This window comes from Trifolium pratense, linkage group LG4 (genome assembly GCF_020283565.1).
Source record: "Trifolium pratense cultivar HEN17-A07 linkage group LG4, ARS_RC_1.1, whole genome shotgun sequence".
Classification (NCBI taxonomy): Eukaryota; Viridiplantae; Streptophyta; class Magnoliopsida; order Fabales; family Fabaceae; genus Trifolium; species Trifolium pratense.
In genome coordinates, this window is record NC_060062.1 from 46,550,621 (window position 1) to 46,575,486 (window position 24,866).

The 24,866-nt window shown below is 31.9% G+C and overlaps 4 protein-coding genes across 4 annotated transcripts; 1 reads left to right on the plus strand and 3 right to left on the minus strand.

Annotated features, from left to right (window-relative positions):
• The first annotated feature begins 887 nt into the window (after positions 1 to 887).
• On the plus strand, positions 888 to 3,791 carry LOC123919805 (protein RER1A-like). The gene is made up of 3 exons (XM_045971809.1): positions 888 to 1,370; positions 2,933 to 3,113; positions 3,244 to 3,791. The coding sequence occupies exons 1-3, from the start codon at positions 1,027 to 1,029 to the stop codon at positions 3,289 to 3,291; spliced, it is 573 nt and encodes a 190-aa protein (XP_045827765.1). The 5' UTR covers positions 888 to 1,026; the 3' UTR covers positions 3,292 to 3,791.
• Positions 3,792 to 5,192: 1,401 nt separating this feature from the next.
• Positions 5,193 to 8,976, minus strand: LOC123919804 (cysteine proteinase COT44). Its single transcript, XM_045971808.1, has 4 exons — positions 8,342 to 8,976; positions 6,849 to 7,084; positions 6,281 to 6,421; positions 5,193 to 5,681 (listed from the first exon to the last, which is right to left on the minus strand). The coding sequence occupies exons 1-4, from the start codon at positions 8,778 to 8,780 to the stop codon at positions 5,403 to 5,405; spliced, it is 1,095 nt and encodes a 364-aa protein (XP_045827764.1). The 5' UTR covers positions 8,781 to 8,976; the 3' UTR covers positions 5,193 to 5,402.
• A 4,591-nt stretch (positions 8,977 to 13,567) lies between these two features.
• LOC123919806 (probable beta-1,4-xylosyltransferase IRX14H) lies at positions 13,568 to 19,345 on the minus strand. Its single transcript, XM_045971810.1, has 3 exons — positions 18,446 to 19,345; positions 17,746 to 18,288; positions 13,568 to 14,173 (listed from the first exon to the last, which is right to left on the minus strand). Exons 1-3 carry the CDS (start codon positions 19,174 to 19,176, stop codon positions 13,936 to 13,938), a joined length of 1,512 nt encoding a protein of 503 aa, XP_045827766.1. The 5' UTR covers positions 19,177 to 19,345; the 3' UTR covers positions 13,568 to 13,935.
• Positions 19,346 to 22,591: 3,246 nt separating this feature from the next.
• LOC123922770 lies at positions 22,592 to 23,980 on the minus strand. The gene has a single exon (XM_045975459.1). The coding sequence runs from the start codon at positions 23,978 to 23,980 to the stop codon at positions 22,592 to 22,594; it is 1,389 nt and encodes a 462-aa protein (XP_045831415.1).
• Positions 23,981 to 24,866: the final 886 nt, after the last annotated feature.

Here is a 24,866-nt window from a genome sequence, read left to right on the forward strand (position 1 = left end):
GTAATGTTTGTGATCATATTTTCATATTGTCTCTGACACCATTTGACGTAAAAATCATTTTAAATTTCAATGGAGTCAATTTCATTTAATCATTTCTTTTGCGAAGACTATTAACAAGAGTTAAGGACAATCTATTAAGCATGTTGGAATATATCTTCCATCGTCAGTGTTTTCACATGATCAGTTGTATGTTGCAAATTCAAAAGTTCATTCTAGAGAAGGATTAAGAATATTGATTATCAACGAAGACGATAAAAATACGAATAAGACTTCTAATGTAGCCTATAAAGAAGTATTTCATAATATAGGCTTAATTAATAAAATGGTCCCTTAAGACATTTTTGGTTTCAGATTTGTCCCTTAAAAAAAAAAGGTCTAAATAGGTCCCTTAAAGAAAAAAGTCTGAATAGGTCCCTTAAAGACATATCCGTTAATCAGTTTGGTCCTATTCAGACCTTTTTTTAAGGAACAAACTGATTAACGGAGATGTCTTTAAGAGATCTATTCAGACATTTTTTTTCTTTAAGGGACCTATTCAGATTTTTTTTTAAGGGATCGATCTGAAACCAAAAATATCTTTAAGGGAGCATTTTACTAATTAAACCCATAATATACCATAATTTCTGTTGTATGAACATTTTTCTAAATTTATTATTAAATTAATTTATAATTTTACAATAATTTTTGTTGTTGTTAATATTAGGCTAATTAGACCCATATACCTGCATGGATCGAAGTTCAGGTTCTAATTTTAGGAGTAAAGAAAAATAGGGACTAAAACGGTATTTAAAAAAAGGGCAAAGAATTGGGTTAAACCGGTTGAAAAACCTGAACCGGCTCCTGAAAGCAAATAATAAAACAGGAAAAAAAATAAAAATAAAAAAACGAGAAAATGGTCCACGACTAAACTCGACCCGCTACCAGAGGAGAGAGAGAGAGAGAGAGAAAAAAAAAGATAGAGGAAGAAAAAAAGATAGAGAGAGAGAGATTGTGTTTATTGAAAGCGCGATCAAGTGGGTCCCAACGATGAGCACGGAAGATACATCTCCGGCAGCGGCAATTACACGGTGGAAGTTCGAGCTATCACGACGGTACCAACACATTCTCGACAAATCAACACCGCACGTTGGTCAGCGATGGTTAGGTTGCTTTGTGGTTGCAATGGTTTACGTTCTTCGCGTCTACATGGTTGAAGGATTCTACGTTGTTTCCTATGGTCTCGGCATTTACATCCTCAATCTTTTGATCGGATTCCTTTCCCCTCAGGTTGATCCAGAGATTCTTGATGCTGAACATGGTCCTTCGCTTCCTACCTCTGGTTCTGAAGAGTTTCGTCCTTTCGTTCGTCGTTTACCTGAGTTCAAATTCTGGTAATTGATTTCCTCTTTTGATTTCTAGGGTTTCGTTGTTGATTCGTGTGTTTCATTTATTGGTTTAATTGAATTGTTGTTTTGGTTATTCTAAAGATGGAATTTGAGTGAGATAGAAATATTAGATTGATTAAATAAAATGGTTTATTGATTTGTTAGTTGATTTGATTATGGAAAACCAATCTGAATTTGGTAAGGGCCCGTTTGGATTCGGCTTATTTTAGCTTATGAAAATAGCTTATGCAAATAAATAAACTTTTATGTTAATTTATAAGTTTTCACTAACAAAAATTGTATCTTTATAACCCGTTTTATCATAAACTATCTTGAAAAACTTATAATAATACATAAAACATTATTTATTTGCATAAGCTGTTTCACATAAGCTCAAAAATAAGCTAATCCAAACGGGCCCTAAATCATATAAGTGATTGTGTGACTTTAATTTGGTGATGTGATCTCTCACCTATGGTTCCCTTATTGGTGAATCTGATAAATTACAGTTGCTACTATGCAAATCCAGACCCTAATTTTAAAGGATGTCGTTTATTGCCAGCATCTTCTGCTTCGATGTTTGTCAATGTTATGCAAGCACTTGAGAGTCGAGAATAGAAAAACTATTTTTATGAATAATACCACAGTATTCCTGTCTGTATCTGTATATACAAATACTCAGTTTGGCAGCACTATAGATGACGCGCAAGCCTCTCGAGGTAGTTCAGCCAAATCTATGGGGGTGCTGTCTCTTTTTGCTTGTTCAGTTAAGCTTCACTGTTAACTGGTTTAGTGTTTTCGTGCTGATGTTTGAGCTCAGCCTCAATTTATCTCTCTCATTGGTTCAAACAACTAGTTAACCAAAGAAAGAAGTTTACAACTTCCTTGGAATTTAATACCCCTGCATTTCAAATTTTTTTGGTATTCTTTGATATTATGCTCTATTGAATTGTTATTTTTGAAGTTACTGATATTGTATGTTATTTACAGTGATATATGTTCTGCAAAAATTGTAGGATTATTTGAATTGGATTAGATTGTAGTCATGTGTGGAACTGAAAGGATAGATGATGTGAATTGACAAATAAATTTCATTTGTTGGTTCTTTTCTAATAATCTAGGTTTTCTTTGACACGAATTATGAATTGTTCAAAATGCACACAATACAAATTAGAATTACATTATATATGCGACAATTATGAGCTCTGGAAAGAGATCTTGATGGGCGGAAGAATCTTTTTTGGTTTCTTATGCTTGTCAACGTCTCTCCCTTTTTGCTTGCTTTGTTACCTTGAAATTAGAGTTTGACAATGTTGTATTGTATTCACCTTTCAGTTCATCAAGCTAGTATCATTTTTAACATAAAAAGTATACTATTTGGATGTGACATTTTTAACATAAACAGTATAACTTCATTTTTGACATTTGAAAATTATGTGACATGAAGCTAGTATCATTTTTAACATAAAAAGTATACTGTTTGGATGTTCTTCTATTCGGGTTTTGTGCTTTCAAGTTACAGAATAAGTTTCTGATTTACATACGAAAATGTTTTCCTCTTTGAACAGGTACTCAATCACGAAGGCATTTTGCATTGCATTTGTGATGACTTTCTTTAGTGCGTTTGATGTCCCGGTGTTCTGGCCAATACTCCTCTTCTACTGGGTGGTCCTATTCACGCTTACTATGAGGAGACAGATAGCCCACATGATCAAATACAAATATGTACCATTTTCTTTTGGAAAACAGGTAAATTATATTTTCATTCATGCGAAATTCTTGTCATAGATAGTGTGGCTATCAGTAAATCTAGAATTTTTATATGATTACATCTTTGTTTCTGATGATAAGTATTTGGTTTTGATTATTTTTCTTTTAGCGCTACGATGGGAAGAGGGCAGAAAGCACTAGCCTTTCAGAGGACTGATTTTTCAGGTTAACTGAAACTTCATTTGTTTCATTAAAGTCACAGACCCCACATGTAGCATGATATCATTTACAGTAAATTTTGGCAGCTGGAGCAACATGAAGATGTGATGGCAACTGAAAGAGGTTACTTTGTTGTCTAGTGTGGACAACTAGACATTCAATTCCCGGTTGAATTTTTTTTAGACTTTGGACTTCCTGGATGTTTTTAAAACTCTAGTAAGATTTAGCTTTGGGGGTGAGATATTGGAGTTTATATCAGTTCTTTATCTCATTTCCTCTACCTTTATTTTCTTTATTTGTATAGGTGGGCAAAATGCATCTTATTCTTGAATTTTTATTTGAATAACGAGTTTTAGGTAGCTTGAGTAAAGTGAATCCCATTCAGCATTTGCAATGCCCTTGTTCTGATGTATCTCTTGAACTGTTTCCTTTTTCCAGCATTTGAGGAACTCCCTTTTCTAGAAATCAGCCCACATGTTAGTTTTCTTTGACATGAAACTATTTTTTATACAATATATTGAAATTTTAATTTTAATAAAACAATCATTTGGGCCATCAGTAAGTCATGGTTGGTCTCTTGAAAGTAGGTTTATTGGTATACCATTGTTCAGGAAATTCACCTGGCAAACTTGACTTGCTTCTCTCTAAGAAATAAGGTATTAAAAAATAAATAAATTTATTGAAATAAATTATGATAAATTAAATTAAACATTATAAAAAAAGAATGATTATGTTGATCGCATCGCATCTCTCTAAGTAAACTCTTTGCTGCCTCCCTCTCTAAGTATAATCAAGAAGATGAGTACAATAAAGTTTTGGTTCTTCAAATATTTTCGTCCATTTGTAATATTTTGCAAGATAGATCAAAGCCTCAACTCAACCATGTTAGGTTAGGTCCGTCCCTTTTTTCAGATTTCATCTTCTCTAAATCCTTTATTTATGTAGTAGAATTAATGCTGCTGCTTCATGGCGCCCCAGCTCTGAATGCAGCATTCCACTAGATATTCATATTTTGACAGAGACTCTTTATATATGCATCCTTAATTTTTGGTAGACGACACTGGCAAGAAAAAAGTCTTTCATCCGGTGACTACTGAGATTAAGACTATTCAAGATATCAACTGAAGTGCACAAGGATTGCAACTCAGTCCAGTCCAGGCATTCCAGTTCCAAGAGTACGTAGCAATTTACAGATTCCACAAGAATTACTGTTCGTGCCAAATTTGCATTGCCTTTCTGTTTCCAAGTGCAATCTAGAAGCAAACAAGTACTGATAAAAGGCTTGTATGAAGTTAAGCAGTATTGGGTTCTGGCTTATCTCGTTCAAACAAGTAAGAATATTTTCACAAAATTTGCGTTCAAGAAGTTTCAGGAGGAGTTTGAGAGGGCAACTCAATATAAGATTTGAGAAGAAAATCATGTAGAATTTACTGTGAAATATTACAAGAAGCAAACATTCACAAAAGCATAAAGTCTTCCGGGACAGTGATGTATGGAGTTTGGCTACGATGCTAGTATTTTGTTGTTTCTGTTTCGGTTAAATGGATTTAGTAAAGGGACTTGTTCATGGTGTTTTGTTATGTCTTGTTGTGTTTTGGTTTTATTGTTGTTGATTATATATAGAGAGAGAATAGACATCAATTACTCCTTAATTAAATTAGGAGAGAAAAATTAGGAGAGAGAGAGAGAGAAACAGGATTAACTCATTAATATGATTTATTTTTTTGATTTACAATCGAGCATAGAATCGAACTCAGACCTCATGCATACTGCCCAAAACTCAAAAATATGGCATTAATTATTCGATATCCTTTGCAACGTTGCACATGTTAGAAAAACCAATGTATTAATTTTTCCTAATGAAAGAACAAGGGTGCAAGGGGTTGGCAAAAGTCAATATAAATCCAAAATAAAACTAGCAAGTTGAATTCAATTCAAATTAAACATTGAAATCAAATAACATTACTGAAAGCCACAATACAATTTGATATTAAGATGCAGCTTTCACAACAAGAAGTAAATAACAATAATCTATTTACATACAAGATTAACCCAATAATCATATTAATTAATTTAGTAGTTGTTGATAATTGAGATAATGATGGTGTTTCAAGCACTGCTAACTAACACTTCATTGTTTTCATAAGCTGAATTAGTGACTGCAGAGTTTTGAGCATACTTCACAGGGTATGAGGCTTCAATTGAGATTCCACACTTTCCTGTAGAAGTGCTTTTCACATTACGCTCTAACTTGAAGTAACCATCTTCACCCCAGTTTGTGCCCCATGAGTTTCTCACCAACCAATAATCAACACCATTTTCAGAACCATATCCAACAACTACTACACCATGATCCAAGTTTGTTCCACATTTACCAGTAAATACACCCTGAAAATTAATAATAATATATAGTCACAAATTTACTAGCATTATGTAAATGTGACAATCATATATTTGTTGTTGCATTCTATGAAGGAGTAGTTATGAATTTGGATTTTCTGTCATCGGGATATTCCGCATTTGAAACGTTGGTTATCGTTTGATCAAGACCAGACGATCTAAAATATACATATTTTTCTTTTATAATTCTAAAACCTTAACTTAAATCTTATCCGTCTGATCTTGATTGAAGAGTTATCAATATCCTGAATGCGTGACATTTCATGTCCCAATTCCAATCAAATCTATGAAGGATCCAATTATGAATTTGGATTCCCTGCAGCTGGGATTTTCCACATTTAAGATATTGGTAATCATTTGATCAAGATTAGTTGATCCATAAAATTATTCTTTTTATTTAATAATTCAAAAAGCCGAACTTGAATCTTATCCGTCTAATTTTGATGGAATGATCACTGATATGTTAAATGTTGTGAATGTAGGAAATCGCCTAACGCAGCAAATCCGAATTCGACTAAGTATTGCATGACATTTCAAGTCCAATTAATAAATTGAAAATGTGTGACTATAAGTATGAGTAAGCTTACCGATTGATAGAGTTGCAATGCCCTGCCAGAGGCCTCAATAGCAACACTAACAGGTTGATGAGCCACAGCTTTCTTTAGTGCATTTTCATTATATGATGGAACATCTTCATATCCATCAATAGTCACTACCTTTGCATTTTTCTGCAGCATTACAAGTACCCATATCATTAGAAAAATAATTCTTGCATGAACATGTGACACAATCAATCAAGATATCATAGTATATTAAAGAGACAATTATTGTGCCATACTAATATATTAATATTATCTTGTCTAAAAAGATTAACTCACCGTGTTTATTTTATAAATGGTGTGTTAATCGATTTAATTGTATAACTAGATAGATTTGAGGTTGGTATATCGCTAGATAGATCAAATGAGTTGTATGTGACTTTGGAATTTAGTTTGGTTGAAATACTATATATACTTTTCTTACTAAAGTGGGTCGAGTACCTCTTGTACGTGTTTCAATTATTATACAAAAAGATATTCTTGCCGTTAAAAAAAATAGTATATATAAACAATTGTTATTAAGTTGGATATAAATTATTTTATTCGAACTACTTACCCTTGTTGGATCACATCTACCCTCAAATCCCTTGTATGGATAGTCTTGGTCAGTGTCAATGCCACCATTTTGAATTATGAACTCAAAGGCATAGTCCATGAGACCACCATTGCACCCTTCATTGTAGGCTCTGTCACAGTCCACAAGCTCTTGTTCAGATAAGGACACAAGCTCCCCTGTCACTATCTTGTTTATAGCTTCCACTGTGGCAATTGTTGAGAATGCCCAGCAACTTCCTGCCTCAGCATAAAATATAATGTAAATTAAATAAATAAATAAATAAATAAATAAATAATCCATCAATCCTAAATTCTTGGGAATACATTGTCTACCGTGTAAATTTTTAGCAGTTGAATCTTAGCGATTGATCTATCACTACTTTAAATTACTCAAACATGATTAAAAGTGAGATGAGTACTAGACTGGACACTCTTCGGTGAGAAACCCACTAGAGAGGAACCGTTCTCATAAACTCTCTAATATTCGAAGTTCAATAAAATCTGATCTACTCATTAGTTTAAGGCATAAAAGTATGAGTATTTTATGATTCATGATAAAATGGGGTTGGTCTTCTAAAATGACTCCATTCCATTTTATTCTATTTTTATTTTAAGACATTTTCATATTATTTTTATCAAGTGAACGTTTATTTTGGTTCCTAAAAATGTCAGACGCTATCAAACAAGTCCCTAAATTCAGGGATTACGAGTGACACTTTCAAGAATGAAAGTTGTTGTTTACTCTATTTTTATGCTCTTTCTGATCCTTTTTATAATGAACAGTTAATCTTTTAGGTTCATTGAATAACTAATGTATTTGGTCTATTATATAAACTAAATACATTAATTATTGAATAAACCTAAAAAACAAAAGTTTCTTGAAAAAGAACCGGAGAGAGTAGTATGAATTTAGAGATCAAAATATATAAGATCGCATGTTCATGGCTATGAATTTCTTTTATTAAAATCAACGCATGATTTTTTATTTATTTTTGACTAATAAAATCAACACATGGTGTAAAGGTCATAAATCTATATTGATATAAAGTCATAAATCATGATATATTATTGTTTAATATTAATTTAATTGATTACTTCTTAATATGACTCGTGCTACATATCTTCAATTTTGATATGAGAATATATTTTCTATTTTAAGTAAAAAAGAAGTTAAGTATATATTCTATTCCATCCAGACAAAAAAAAAGTATATGATTCTCAGAGTAAAAAAAAAAATATTGTATCTAATTAAGACTAGACACTAGAGTGACTCAAAATTTATTTTATATGCAAATGGCCTTTATTGGGCAAAGATAAAGTTTATTGTGCAAAAAAACTATAACTAAAGAAATGGCAAAATTTAAAGTTTGTTGAAAGTGAAATTTAAATAAAGTCCGTAACCGATAAGTAAACTGTTTTTTTGGACTCAATAAAGTAACCTTCGAAAACTAAAGAAATAACAAAAAAAATCAAAAAATCAAATAAAAAACTTACCACAACTTCCTTGATCTTTGATATGAGAAACGGCACCTTTCGATCTCCAATCAACATGCACCGGCAACCGATCACCGGAACTATAAGCATACCGGTGACTGGTGGTGATCTTGTTTTTCATGACTCTACGTTTGGCATCATTCCTCGTGCCCAAATACATGTCACGATATTCTTCATTAGTCATATCCGCAAATTTGTTCAACCCAACTTTGTATGTGTTATTTTGAGCATTGTGTTCATCAATAAATCCTAAATTATCCTTAAAAATCTCAAACCTTTTGTCTTTCTCTCCTAACCCATTATACACTTTTTGATGTTTTACCAACCATTCCTCGTACATGTTCATAACATCCTTGTTCCTACGCATGGACATGTCCAATGCTAGTGACAAAGTGATCAAAGAAAAGAAGATCAAGGAGGTTATGGTGATCGATCCCATGGTTGGTTTTGGGAATAAGGAGAGAAAGTGTGGTTAGGATTTGATGAACTTGTTGGAAATTGTTGGTTTGAAGAAGATAAGGTGTGAGAGTAGGTTTTTATAGAGATGAAGAAATTGTTTAATATTCAAAGAGGTTATGAATGCGAGGAAGATAAATAACTTTTTATTTAAAGGGAAAAATAGATAACTTAGGCAAGTGGGTGATCAATACAAATTGCGGTGGGAAAATTATAACATATATGCCACACCATGTGAGCTCTGATTTATGAGGCAGTAAGGAAGTGGGAATTCTATAACAAAATACAGGTTTGAAATCAACAAATTTGTCGGATAAAACTCTGGAATCTACAAGATTTTTGTAATCCAACAAAAAGAGTAATTTGAAATCCATCAAACTTGAGAAAATTCTCTATTTATTGAATCAAAAGGTTATCTTCAAGGGCTACAAAAGTTTAGCTTAAATAGTAATGAAAAACAAAAATAACAAATCTCCTAAAAGATTGTAAAAGAAAGTAATAAACTTAGCTAAATAAAAATGATAAATCTAGCTAAAATATAATAAAATTAAATCTCGCTAAAATAATAAAATTTGCAAATATATCTAAAATATAGTAAAATAAAATAACAAATCTAGATAATAAAAAAATAACAAATCTCGCTATTTTCGTTTAGACGCCACTTCGTCTTCAATTTGGCGAGACCAACCTTGCTACATCAATTTATGATGAATATGAATAATTGAAATCTATAATTAGAGAAATTAACCCATTATTGCTTACATTATTGACTCATTAATTATTTTATGAGAGATATATGTATTATTTATATTTCAAATTTCTAAAGTTCAATCTCTTACTGAATTGAATCGTCTTATTCGTCTCTACTAATTAACGTTAAGATGGACCATAATATAGACACACTTTAGAGGTGTGTGAGCAAGGTTGATGGACCATTGGATTGAAGGTCCTAATCTTTGATTTCTACACCAATTTATAAAGTTCTATGACTCAAATTCTAATTTTCTACCTAAAAAGTCTAACATCAACGATCCTAATAAATAAAAATTGACTTACCTATGTTCCTAATAAATAAAAATTGAGAATATATTTCTAATATTATTATTGGCAAGACGTATATTGTTAATTTGTTATAGTTGATAGATACTATAAAAATAAGATAAGGAGAATGTTAACTTGTGCCCTTAAGGGCACATGTTAAGAAGATAAATGTGGAAAAAATTTATTGAACTTGTGGTGTATTCAATTATCTAAACATTAAATTCTTTGTATCATTAAATGCTATATTTCTATTTTTAGGTAGCTTATGACCCATAAGATAAATCCTTTCTTCGTAGACCAGTAAGGAATTTGTCTTTTTTCCATCATTTAGAGGTAGAAATTGGCTAAGTTTTTCGTATAGCCGATCAAACATTGCCATGTATAAAATATGGTAATCGTTCACAGATTTCTTGGGGAAGAAGGATTATAAGTTTCAAGACCAAAAAGAAAAGGAAGAAGAAAAGAATGAAGGATTATAAGTTGGTCATGCTAATAACTAGTTAGGGCATTAGTTAAAAAAATAGAAAAAGTAATTTTTTTTGACACAAGCAAACTTAGTACATTTCATTCATGATAATTGGTTCAATATAAGGTGGACAATAATTAAAAACTTGGGGACTGACAATAAATCGAGATGCTTGAGCTAAATTATGAGCTATTTGATTGATTTGTCGCCTAACATAACTGACCTTACAGTTTTCATTCAAGACTAATAAACTACGACACATTTCTATAATACCTCCAAACTCGATTTTATTTGGCTTCTTTGACTTGATCGCTTGTACTACTTGAAGACAATCTATTTCAAAAGTAATTTTTATATTAAAAATAATATTTTTATACTTTTTAAGAATTTAACCATACAAATTCTAAGTTATTTTTATTACTATACTTATTTTCTTAACTAATGCTTAAAAATATTAGTTAATATTTTTCTTATAAAATTATTTTCAGGTGAATCAAGTCACAATAAAGTACTCCAAAACTGATTGGAAAATATTACAAAGTTGCCATGGTATTAGAAAACACAGTTTTCAAAATAAATAAATTTTTAAATATTTATTAAATATTTCTTCCCGTCTCATAATACTTTAATGTAATATTTATTATTTTCCCCCTAACATACTATTATTTATTGAATTTAGCTCTATTTTTTTTTACAAAAGAATTTAGCTCTATTTAACTACTACACTCTGTTAAAAGAAAATTACACTAAAATATAGACTCTGGTTTATATGAGTATGAGTATGAGTTAAAATTTAAAATTTATCATTTATCATTTTTCCATATTTAAAATATGTGAATCTAGTCACTATATTAATTGACTTAAAACATGTTTTAGTAAGAAAAATTAAGTCAACAAATATTAACGTTTGTGGTCCAAATTTCAATGAGAAATATGAACTTTTGGGAAAGGATCACCTTCCGTGACAATTTCATAGAAGGGAGTCCGGTGGGCTAATCAACCCTTCATTCTTTGTCTTTTTAAATTTTAATATTAAATTTTTTAATTTAAATGGACAAGGTCTCACTAGACCTCTCCTTTCACCGGAAAGGATCCCCATTCGAACTTTTGTTAACCTAACATTTTTTGGTCCAATTTGGGCCTTGTATGATTGTTTATTTTCTTTCTATGACTATTTATAAACTTTGATAGTCTATCTTGGCACATCTTGTGCTAAGGAGACTTGTTTGTTAATATATATCTCATTTTGGCTTGTTCAAAAAACATTTTTTGGTCCAAATTTCGATGAGATATATAAACTTTTGTTAATTTAACATTTTTGTATTTTTAAAACTGAAAGGAGTGACTGATTAAAAAAAAACTAAAAGGAGTGATATATACTAATGTTACCCTTAAAATCAAGTGAACTAATAATTTCCTAAGGAACTACACACAATTCAAATATGATATTTATTGAGGTACAATTTATATAAAAAAATTATTAAATACTTGTGTGTACACAAAAAAATTAGAAAAACTAAAAAAATATATTATCCACTATCTAAATAAGTGATTTTCATATAGATCAGTTTTTTTTTTTATTTGGTCGTCTGAGTGCGACATTGTGTTGTTGTTGTTGTCGTCTTAGTGTGGCATTATGTTGTTCATGGTTTTAGTGTGGCGTTGTTTAATTTTTTGTCTTGTTGTAGTGTTTGTTTAGTTCATATTAAAATATGCACTTCATTCAACAATTTGTGTGTCAATGTTGCAGATCTGAAATCATGAATATTTTTGCCACTTTAATTTCATCATATTATTTATAATTTTTTGTTGTTGTATGTTATTAACTTAGATATTATGAGCTTGCTCGCAGATGCATTAGATATACTCTATCAATAAGTGAAATTAATGAATATTGTTATTTTTAGGGAAAAAATAATAACAACCACTATCTTGGCCATAGGCACAAGATGTTTACTTATATGTACAATTGTTATCTTTCTAGTAGTTTAGGGATAAAACTCACATCTTTAAATGTTTTTTTTTTACTAAATGTTTAAATGTTGAAAATGTATAATTTCATATTTAAATTCAGATAAGTGCATATTCGCGTCTTTGTAGCTGTCAACTGAGTTATATTTTCCGGGACATTTAAATGTACAATTCAATTATAAATTAATGGCTAGTCAAATACACCAAAGGTACTGTCCATTTACTTAGAGCATCCACAATGGAGATACTTATTTTTTAGTACCTAAATGGGTCCCACGTGTACACATCATTCATTTATATTTTTTTAGTAATAGTACATAATAAGTACTTAATCCCTCCAACCCAACATCTCTTAAAAAGTTCTAAATAGGCCCTACCAATAACATATCTCACCAATAACTATACATCATTATAAATGGGACCCACAAAAACAAAATAGATACTATTGCTTATTGTAGAACTAGTACCTATTAGATACTCAAATAGTTATTGCTCCAATGGTAGTACCTAATAAGTACCATGAGTATCTAATAGGTACTACACCATTGAAGATGGTCTTAGCAATGAAGGTAATGAATCCTTTCTTCTTTTTTATCGGTATTCAAAAGCTTGAAGAAATAAAATTCAGGTTGGGAACTTGAATTGGTCATTAACTACTCTTAGGATATTGGATAGAATAAAGAATGGGAAGATTCTGGCTGGCCTTAATTAATTGCTTGATAAAAACCTGTGATTCCATCTTAATGGGCACAATTCATTTCATTTCCACAAGTTGCTGATAGAGTCTTATTGCAAAATTTCTTTAATCTGACAGCCGCAACGACCTTGGGTCAGTAGGGTGGCATATGGCAATCAATCACATAAAAAGACATACTATATAACTACCCAACTTGCAATCACTTGGCTAAGTTATTCAAAGGGTATGGCTTCCACTGACTTAGGAAAAAATAAAAATCCACCCCCTTATCTTCATAACAAATAATATACTATTTCATTGGGATTTTATATTATTTATATATTTCCAAGGTGTCAGAAAATGATATAAATATTTTATATATAAAGTTGCATTAGTTGTCCTGGATACTCAAAGGGATATGTGGCTGCTTTAAAGATCGTGATTTTTTAAAGATCATGATTTATGAACCTCAAAACTTGGTGGTAGAAAATTAGCAAAGATCTTGTGCAAGATTATATGGATGTGAGAAAAAGGGACTAAAAATAAATGTGTAAAATTTTGTGAACTTGTAAACAGGTAGTAGGTTGTAAGATGAACTCTGCCTGAAAAGAAAAAGTAACCAAAAAACTATATACTCCTATTGAGAAGAACTTGTATTACAATTACAACTAATGAAATTTTTTACAAGCTTCCTTCCATGAAGCAAATGTTGCAAAACAAATATGACATTGCTTCAGGTTAACGGAATATATATCACCCTAAAACAAAATGGCCAAAACAATCAATATGAAAAAATAGAGTGAATCAGACTCAAATGAACAATTGTTGTCCCATGTAGGGTAAAATCCAGTTTACTAGTATGTATCCAGTAAGAACATCAGCCTCTTCATTTGTTATATCCAGATTCTTGTCAATGAGGGCCGGTAGAGGCAGTCTCGTATTCATAAAACAGTATATATTCCTAAATTTGCATTTATAGACATCTCAGTTTTGCTCAGAATGTGTAGAGACTTGCACACCTATCACTTTGGTGTCATGCTTTTTCTTACTCCAGCTACGCCTAGATCTGGATGTTCTAGTCTTTGTAGAATAATGCTTGGCGGTCGTCTGTTCTTGTGTGCCAGTTAGCACTTTTTCCTTAATTGGGATCTCAGGAGGTGCATTTGGCCATGGTGTATGTTTTGAGGGGACAGTGATGTCCAGAGGATGATCAATTATCCATCTGCAAGAAATTGCATCCAATGGTCAGGAGTATGCATAGAAGACATGCTACAACAGTATACTTGCAGTTTTAAGAAGATAAAAATAAACTTTACAATTTGCTGGTGGACAAAATATAATTTACAAGCACAAGAACTTGACTAATAAGAGCAAACATATAATGCATTAGAAAATCCGTGATGTTTGGCTAAACTTCATGAGTTTCAGAAAACTTATGGAAGAAAAGACAGAAAATATATGCCCAACATTTGGGAAATGATTTCGTCAGGAACCGAAGCCAAAAAAATACATTGGAGGGTCACTTAACTCATAATTGAGGCTTTTTGTTAGAGGTTCCCAATTATCAATAGTTCATTACAAGTCAGTTCCAGTAGAGTGTCAAAGAGGCTAGAAAGACAGGTGCTAACTAAAATAGGATTAAGGGTAAAAGGACGAGAGCATTCAGATTTGTTGGCTATGAGTAAAAAGAGCCATGGCTCAGTTGTGAGGGGAAAAGACTTGGAGGAGAGAAGTTTCTCCTACTATTCAATATTCAATAAAATTATCCATTTATTTTGGTGCTCTATCAACATCTAAATTTCTCTTCCTTGGGTTCCTAGCACCTTTTGATCTTAGCCATTAACCTTAATATAAGAGTTGAGAGAGGTTCGTCATATATCCCTCAATAAACCAACCCACCCGCCTTCTATGACACATTCGCGTGTCTACATGCTAGAAGGCATATGACATTTTTCAAAAGCTATGGACTGACAAGCAGGAATTCTGAGCTTGCTCTAGTGATAAAAGTAGGATCCAAGACCCCTTTCTCAACCTTAGAGACATCCAATGTAGTCGAACATAACAGAAAATTGAAATTCCCTCGTTTGCACCCTCTTCAGGAGGTGCAAACAAGGAACCTTAACACCTTATCCATGTCATTTAGCACAAACTTTTTGCATTTTCTCAGTGGGAAAAATCCAACAAAAAATATTCTCAACTTTGACACTTACAGTACTGTATTTGGTTATCCATTACTATCCTCAGACTTCCCTTCTAAATTACATTACATGAACATATATACATAGCATAACCACTAGCTTATTGACCTGTGTGTTGCATGTGTAACAAGTATGATTGCACATGAATTCAATATATGCAAGCATAAGTTTGATAAATTTATTTTTAAAAAGTAAATTATTATGTGTATAATATAAGGTTTTGTCTAATATGCACAAGTATGTTTTTTTACCATTGGATCGGTAAGTCCCGTCATATCTCATTTGATCCAATGGTGAGATTTATTGATCCAATGGTGTGAACAAACGTGTGCATGATGTAAGAATTATTTCACTTGTGCATCATAGAATTGGCCTAAATATAAACCTCAGAGGTAAATCTTACAAACAAATACTTGTTTCAATACTCAAGTCAAGATTAAGATTTAGTGTTAACCATTGATGGTTAGCATTCTATAGTTCTTTCATTCTTAGGTTAATTCCTTTACTCAAATTAAATTTAAAATTGTAAGTTAAAGTTAAAGATGTAAAGAGATTATTTAAAAAGAGAATATACATATGAAGAAAAGAAGGAAACGTAATTGAGAATGATATCATCAAACATTTTTGGATTTTATATTTATAGTGAAAGAGATACTTTGATATTAAATAAATTAACCTTTTAATTTATTAATTATTATTTTATTTGTAGATTGAACGGTAAAATGTGGATTATTATTAATTTAGATTACAAATTTAGACATGCTGTATTTTTTGATTGAGTACCATATAGACAATTAGTAATTAAAATTCAAATATTGTAAATTATCAATAATAATGGCAATATCTAATTCAAATACTAAGATTGCTCTAGTAGGACCTCGAAACCATTTCTCAAACATAGAGACTTCCAATGTAACCAAACATAACAGAAAATTGAAATACCATCGCAAAAAGAGGAACCTCGTCCATGTCATTTAGCGCAAACTTTTTGTTTTTTCTCAGTGGGATAAATCCGTTAGCAATTATTCTCAACTATGTATGAGATTTGTACTTTATTTCGTCATACATTACACCTCCACAGACTTCCCGTGTAAATTAGATGAACATTTACATACTACTTTTTTTGTTACAAACGGGAAAAAAGAAGAGCAAAACCAAAAAATAAATAGATAAACAGGAAACTAAGAACGCAAAAACGCCACTCCTTGGTACATACTACCTTCAAAAGAAAAATTGCTAAGAAACATGTGGTTTCAACACAAATGCAATATCACATTTGACAGTTTTTCATTGTCAATAACCTTACAACTTATTTTATACTATATTCTGTAGCTGGATCACTGTTCTTGTATTTATTTTTTCACTTATTAGGTACTCACTTAGTGAAGAACTATAGAAAAGATGATGTCAGAATGGTATTTGTGCTTCAAATTACTAACCGTACCCGTATAGAATAAATAATGGTTTCAGACACTTGGGAGTTGGGACAATCTCTAAAAGGAACGGTAGTAACACGAGGAGGGAGGGAGGGAGTGCGAGAGAGTTAGAGGGTCAAATTTGAATTCTGAAAATTTGAGTTCATACCACAGATTCTATTAAATCCATCTGTTTATATAAATATAAAGGAAGATTTTGGAATAGACAGAACTTTAGACCCTTCTGAATACTGTTACTACTTACTACTAACTAGTTAGCAGGCCAACCAACACTTAACTGACTCTAACAAAACCAAGCTTAAGTGATCAAGTTAAGCTTAGCTCGTAGTGCTGGCTGTCCAAACTGAGATAAACCGATAGACAACTAGGCCAGACCTACAGCAATACATTAATAATATTATAAATATATATACTACACGTCTATGAGGGGATATCAGCATAATATTAGTCGTTCATATAGTCTTTCAATTTCTCCCTTTCATTATAGCTATTTCGTATATAAATCTGAATGTGTTTCTAAGTCAACAAGACTGCATCCCTAAATGACCTGAAAATGTAATAACATCTGACATCTAATGTCTACGACAAATCCGCCCAATTTGCCAGCAGTTCGCTTAGTCAGCTAGGTGCTGAATGGCCAAGCCACTTTGAATCGATATTTACAGTTTTTGCATTTGGTTGATCATTTCATACAAAGTTTCCCAAAAAACTTACTTTTGAGACAGAACTTTTGAAACAAAAATTGATCATTTAAAATTCAGTTTTAACAAAAATCAAGATCGTCAAAATTCAAGTTTGCAAACACACAACCAAGCACACATATAACTGGAAAATTATTATCCTTGGCACATGAATCTGATATCACACTATATCCTTCTGATTTACCACACTACATTAAATCTCGTTAAATTTTTTTAGAATCTAAATTGTTAAAGACTCCCAAGTTTTATGCATTGGCATTTGCCTTCTAACTTTCCTCTTGTGGCACCAATCTATTTAAATAAATGTTATGCCACACAGATTTCCACATATAAAATCCACACGTATAATAAAAAAGAATCACAAGAAGCTTGAAATACTTCTTTTTATACTGATTCAAGAAATATTTTATAATAGTATAATCTAGGTAAGGACTATTTATAAATCAATAGAGGACTCACTGAGGTGGGAATTTGCTGTCTGTGCGAGCTTCAACCCGCAGCCACCAAAGCAAAACTTGGCGTCCACAACTCCCAAGTGGTTCTAACACAGAGGTGTCTTTCAGCAGAGACAGCGGACTGTCTATGTGCTCATCAGCTCCATCTAACGCATTAATATCCTTAATCCAGTCTGGTTTATCATCAAGATCCTTCCAAACCAACCTGGAATTCAACACAAACCCAGACCACTCAAGCTTTCTAGGTAGCACAGGTGCCCTATCACCAATGTAAAATGCACTTCTCTTTGCATATTTTGATGAATCATAGGTATGCAACCCAACCAAATGATTTGTCGCGTTACAGGCAGGACCTTGTACTGGCATTGGTGACACCTCCTCCTTCAGTGAGCTTGAAGATTCATCGGTATCAGATTGAACAAGTATTCCAACCGAAACTGCCCCTATCCACTTCACACTCTGAATTTCATCAAATAACTCCATACTATGCATATTACTATCATCAGCAAACATCACAATTCCATCCAACTTCTCTTTTCTCACAATTCTGTTCCACAACATTAACAAAAATACATTAACAAAAATAGAAATCATAACATTGGAAATAAACACTATATTAGTCAAATATAATGAACAGTATTATTCCTTATCCACAAATTAGTCAAACAAAAGTCAAAAACAATATCACCAAAATTGGTATATACCTTAAAGCATGAAGTCGCATTCGAGCTTCCAATTTATGCCTAGCGTCCCACGAAATCGGAATCCGATGATTAAAGCCAATGTGAATGACTCTCAGCCCTGAATTGGCAACAATTGAAGCAGTCTCATTGGTCACACCACCGGCTTCCACGACGATCCACACCAGATCATACGGCACAAGCATCAGTGAATGCATCACACCGATCAAATGAAGCTTCTGGAACGTCCGCACATACGTCGGCGTAACTGCAATAACCGTCCTAGGGTTCTTCACTCCGAACAACGCCTTCTGTTCCGTTTGAACTCTCTCAAGTATCCGATGAGCCTGCATCACCTCATCTTGATTCGGATGCGGCCACGACCGAATTCGGATCCCGTGCCGGCCAACAACCACTCGACTACCACCGGTAACACCTTCCTTTTTCGCCGGATTTTCAACGTTCGCGATCGGAGTCATTTTAACAGAAGAATGAACACGGAGCGGAACGGAGATTTCTCCGGTACCAAACGGAACAGTATAGAAATTTGCAGACGAAGTAGAGAAGAGAAACAAGAAGAAAATGCGAGATAAACGAAATCCTAAAGCGAGGCTTATGACGCAAAACGAAGCATGAAGAACGAGCGATAAAGTGCTTACTGGAGATTTTCCGGTGACATCGCCGGTGGATTCAAACGGCGACGATTCTTTGATGTTGTTGCTCCGACGGTTCAGTAACAGTGTTGAGAGCTTCATTTTCTCTCTCTAACATCACACACACACAGAGAGTTGAAGAGAGAGAAAGTAATTGAAGAGAGTGAAAGATTAATGTGTTTGTTTATGATTATTGAAGATGGTGAATGATGATGCTATAGTTTTTTTATTTTATTTTTATAATGGTGAAGCTATAGTTTTAAATTTAAATGCTTAATTATTCAGCATTTAGTTTCTTATTTTGTTCAAACAGCTTTGACCATAGCGCACAATTAATTAAGGATGTGATAATTGGAACTTTTTTTATTAGTGTTAAATGCGAAATTAAATACTAAGACTTTGAAAAATAAAGGAAAAGAGTAACGGTAAAATAAGAGAGGGAGGGAAGATAATTTTTAAGGTCAACGAGGCATAAGAGAGGGAGGATATTTTTTTATTCAAGTTCAAGGACCATGAGCCCAAAAAGAATTGATGTGATAATTAGGTTTCACATATATTCTAAAAAAAGTAATTAGATTTTACATAAAATGTGTATCTTTGTGCATTATAAATTCACTTAAAAAAAATTAGATAAAAATAATTTTTTCAAAAATAATAATGAATTATTTTAAGGCTATATATTTATTCTTTGTTTAGCTAAAGAATAAATTATTTTGTTATTAATCAAAAGTCTTTTTTTAAAAAAAAACTATAACAATAACAACCAACATATATGTAACCATATGAATATTAATAACTGAACGAAATATATTCTTGGGGAATCAAATGAATTTTTTTATATCTCAATCTTATATCTTGGTTGACTATAATGGTTTTACGTTGTTTTACGAATCATGATTTTTTGTTGTTATTTGAAGTTTTCTTTTTTAAAAATGTATATTACCATGTTTCTGTCTAGATACAGGATAGTATAATTTGCAAGTTTAAATCATATTTTTTTGTCTTTTATAAGTAAAAATTGATGAATAATAATAATAATAATAATAATAATAATATTTATCGTCCAAAATTTTAATTAAATTTATCAACTTTTTGTTTACTAAATTTATTTATATTTAAAATTAGAGGTAGTACTCTTACAACCAAGTCTATATTAACTTGAAGCCTATTAATAAATTTAATTAAATCATTTTTAACAATTATAATTATGTTTAAGGTGTCGAATTTTTTTTCAAAGTTATAATGTTGATGTATCTATATATATAATTCTTAAATAGTTGTGGAACCACTAATCTAACCCTAATCCACATTGCATCAAAAAAAAAACCCTAATCCACATAAGCTACTTACATCCAATCAAATCACTCAACAATGCCACGTCACTTTCTTATATTATATCATTGTCATTATTATGTACTCTTCATATACTCACATCAATAACATTTAAATAGATGACTTTTCAATTTTTTTTATTTTTTTTTTGTTTGTAAATTTTCAAGTTTTTATTGTAAATAATATTCTTCACATTGTCTACTAAAATTTGATTAAGATTTTAGGTAGAGTTTTTTTTTACTTTTCAGGTTTTTTTTCTATTTTTTTTTAAATAATCACCCACATTAAAATCTCAGTCAATTTATTAATTGTCTAACTAATTATTATTTTTTGGCTAAAGAAATTTTCTAATTATTTTAGTCTTATTCTTGGATTCTTTTTTCTTTTTTTGGGTACATACATATTCTTGCATTCTCTTACTTAGTGATTAGTATCAATTTTGTTGATAGTTTACTCTAGATTTCTTTAGCTGTTGGGTTATTGATTTGTTGTAATATACTAATGTAATTTCAAATATATGGTGGATAGAGAAGTTTTTCGAAATGTATAAACACATATTTACATCAATATATTATATTTAGATGATTTTTTTTATTATTATTATTATTATTGTTATTATTATAATTTTGATAATAATTATTATTTCAACTTATACAAATAATTTTTCCGCATTATAATGTAAAATATAGCGCATAAAACCCGTGCATCGCACGGGTAAGGGTCTAGTATTAGTTGGTTTATGTTAAGGTGCATAACTGTTTTAGGAAGCATTTTATATTAATGACTTGTATTCTATGAAATATATTCTTCGGGAATTAAATGAATTTTTTATATCTCATTTTCATTTCTTAATTGGCTATAATGATTTTGTTGTTTTTCGAATCATATTTTTATTGTTATTTGAAGTTTTTTTTTTTTTGTAAATGTATATTACTATATTTATGTCTAGGTGCAGAGCAGTATAATTTTCAACTTTTGCTTAAGTTTAATTAAAATATTTTGAATTGTGTCAAAAAAAAATTAAAATATTTTGAACAACTTTAATTATGTTTAAGACTTTAAGGTCTCAAATTGTTTTCAATGTTATAATATTAATGAATATTAGTCGATTTATCTCTAAGTGCATAACTATTTTAGGACGTGTTTTATATTAATTTGTCCTATTAATATATTTATTCGAGATATATTGAGCAATTATAAATGTTAGGATCACACTCATACTTCAAATAAAATTAGCCACATCACATCTTTTTTTTCTCATTTCCCTATGAAATATATATTCTTGAGGAATTAAATGAATTTTTTATATTCCAATCTCATGTCTTCATTGACTATAATTTTTTGCTGTTTTTTGAATCACGATTTTTTTGTTGTTATTTGGATTTTTTTTGTAAATGTATATTACTATATTTATGTCTAGGTGCATGACAGTATAATTTTCAAGTTTAAATCGTTTTCTTTTTTGGCTTAAGTATAAGTAAAAATTTGATAAATAATAATAACAACAACAACAATAATAATAATAATAATAATAATAATAATAATAATAATAATAATAGCTTTGTCCAAATTTTAATCAAGTTTATCAATTTTTGTTTACTATTTTTTTTATATTTAAATTTAGAGGAAGTATTTTTTTTTTTTTGAACAAGCCAAAATGAGATATATTAACTGAATCAGTCACCCTGGCACAAGATGTACCGAGGTAGACTACAAAAGTTTACAAAAGAGTCAAAACAATAAAAATAAAACAAAAATCATACAAGGCCCAAACAAAGTAAATGACTAGACCACCAGCTATGGTAGTTTAAAGCTAACGTAATACTCGTCGACTTCAACCACCTAAATGAAAATAGCTTGATCTTGTCCAACAAAATATGGGGCATATCTGCTGAGCCTCTGAACAATCGGTGATTTCTCTCCGTCCAAACAACCCAAACACAAGCTAGCCAAATGAGCTGTAGAAAAGATCGACGTGCTCGAGATCCACCTGCTGAAGACGTGAACTGAACAAAATGATCACGCAAAGAAACGAAATCCATATTAACTTGCAGCCTATTAATAAATTTAATTAAAATATTTTGAACAATTGTAATTATGTTTTTTTTTTCAAAGTTATAATGTTGGTATATATTAGTCGGTTTTTTTTTTTGGTTACAATAGAGAAAAAAAGAAAAAGAAAAAATTACTCCCGAATGAAAACTACACCCTGCGCATCAGCGAGAAGAGGCATAGAGAGTTCACTAGGAGGTGAAGTAATTTTCACTAATGGCAAGTTAGAGCGAGCACCCATCTTGGCCAGCACATCCGCACAAGCATTACCTTCTCGGAGCGTATGTTCAAGAACTACATCCCAATCTTTATCAACTAGTTGTCGGATGCTAAAGATTTCATTCGCAAACCGGTGATGAGCTGAGACTCCTTCCCGGATTAAATTAACTGCCTGAAGCGAATCTGAGAAGCAAATGATTCTTCTGAACCCATTCTCCCAACAAATTTGTAAGCCATGTAGCACCGCCATAAGCTCGGCGAATAAAATGCTCTGAACTGTTGCAACACCGTAAAAACCCAAAATAAAGTCACCATTATTGTTACACAACAGCCCACCATACCCGGCTGTATTTGTAGTGCCCAGCAAGCTACCATCCACATTAAGACACATGGTTCCTTCCGTAGGCCTAGACCAAGCTACTAATCTTGGATTGACAGAAGTGATCGGTGACGTGTTCGTAGTAGAGAAGACAGAATCACAGGATTTCTTCAGAGAAAAGATTTTTGCCATACTAGTATGAATACTCTCGATATGGTTGTTGAAGATAATATCGTTCCTCACGCACCAGACCACCCAAAGAACAATAAAAAAGAAAGTCCCGTGTTTCTTTCCAAGATTCTTATACCAAGAAAAATTATCCTCATCATGAGAGTTTCTGGGAGAAATATTCAGACCGCACTCACGCCATAAACGAGCTGAAACTGCACATCGAAAAAGACAGTGATCAATGCTTTCCGGGGCTACTGAACAGCGCGGACAGAGATCAGTACTGCAGACCCGTCTGTGATGCAGCACCGCTCGCACCGGAATTGATCCATGAATTAATTGCCACGTAAAAAATTGAATATTCGTCGGGAGCTGAAGTTTCCAAATCCACTGCCAGTTTACATGGTCATTTAACGGCGCTGGATTTGATAGCCAAATATAAGCATCCTTAACTGAGTATAACCCCGAGCTTGAGTTAATCCAAGTCCAGACATCAGGCAGATGTTCCACAATCCTGGGCCGAATAGATGTAATTGCAGTAACAACGTTGTTAGGTAGAGGCGTATATAGAGATCGCAAATTCCACATATCATTCTGCCAAACATCGTTAATCTTTGCGGCTGTATCTTGAATTGCAACAAAAGGCACAACCGTACACAATCTTTCTTTAAGAACCCAAAAATCAAACCAGAAACTCGTTTCCCCATTGCCAATTTTAAAAATGAAACCATCTTTCAGCTTGTTCATGGCCTTCGCCACTGAGTTCCAGATCACCGAGCCACCAGTTACATTTACGTTAAAAGGTAATTGCCCCATTATGTCTGGTGCATTCTATCAATGTATTTATTTTAGATATATTGAGCAATTAAAATCAGAGAAATGTCAGGGTCACACTTTATTTGGTTTCAAATCTAACATTTTGGTTCTCATCGGTCAAATTTCTTCATTGCTTCGAGTAGTGAAGCTCTTCCTCTTCAATAATTGAGCAATTTCCTTGTATCCAAGAGTATTATGCTAGTATAAATCTCCCCATATAGTCTCTTACAGACCATCCAACACTAGTCTTCCTTTCCCAGTTATGAAATTTCGCATCCGTGTTGCATTTATAACATCGTTGAGCTGATTTTTGCCATACTACAGTTTGCTTGACATGTGCATGATATCTGTTGCCAGTGGTCGATTAGACAACACTTCGTTCTCTCTATACGAAATTGTACATTTAATCACTAATATAATATGACAATCAACAATTGAATGGATTTAATTTAATATTTATAATGAATTATTAAACAGATTAACTCTTCACATTTGAATTTCTTTTATCAAAAAAAACTCAACTCATATCATTATATTTTGATATATTTTTTGGTTTTGATGAATTTTATATTTTTCATATATGTTCAAAATATGTAATATAGTAATGAATCTATCTTTTCGTACTCTCTGGATTCCCTTAGTCACCCATTGAAAATGACCAAACTAACCCTCTCGCTTTTTAGGATGTTAGCATTTTTTCGCACTCTAAGTACCGAGTAACAATATTTTTAGCTCAAACCCAGCGTATCCACCCCCTAGAATGAAAAAAAAAATCATGAAAAAAGGAGTTCGCATTCTAGAAAGGGAACTCACTTTGCAGTTTGGTATCTAGAAAGCGAACTCCGCTGCAATTTGCTATCTAGAAAGCGAACTCTTTTTTTTCATG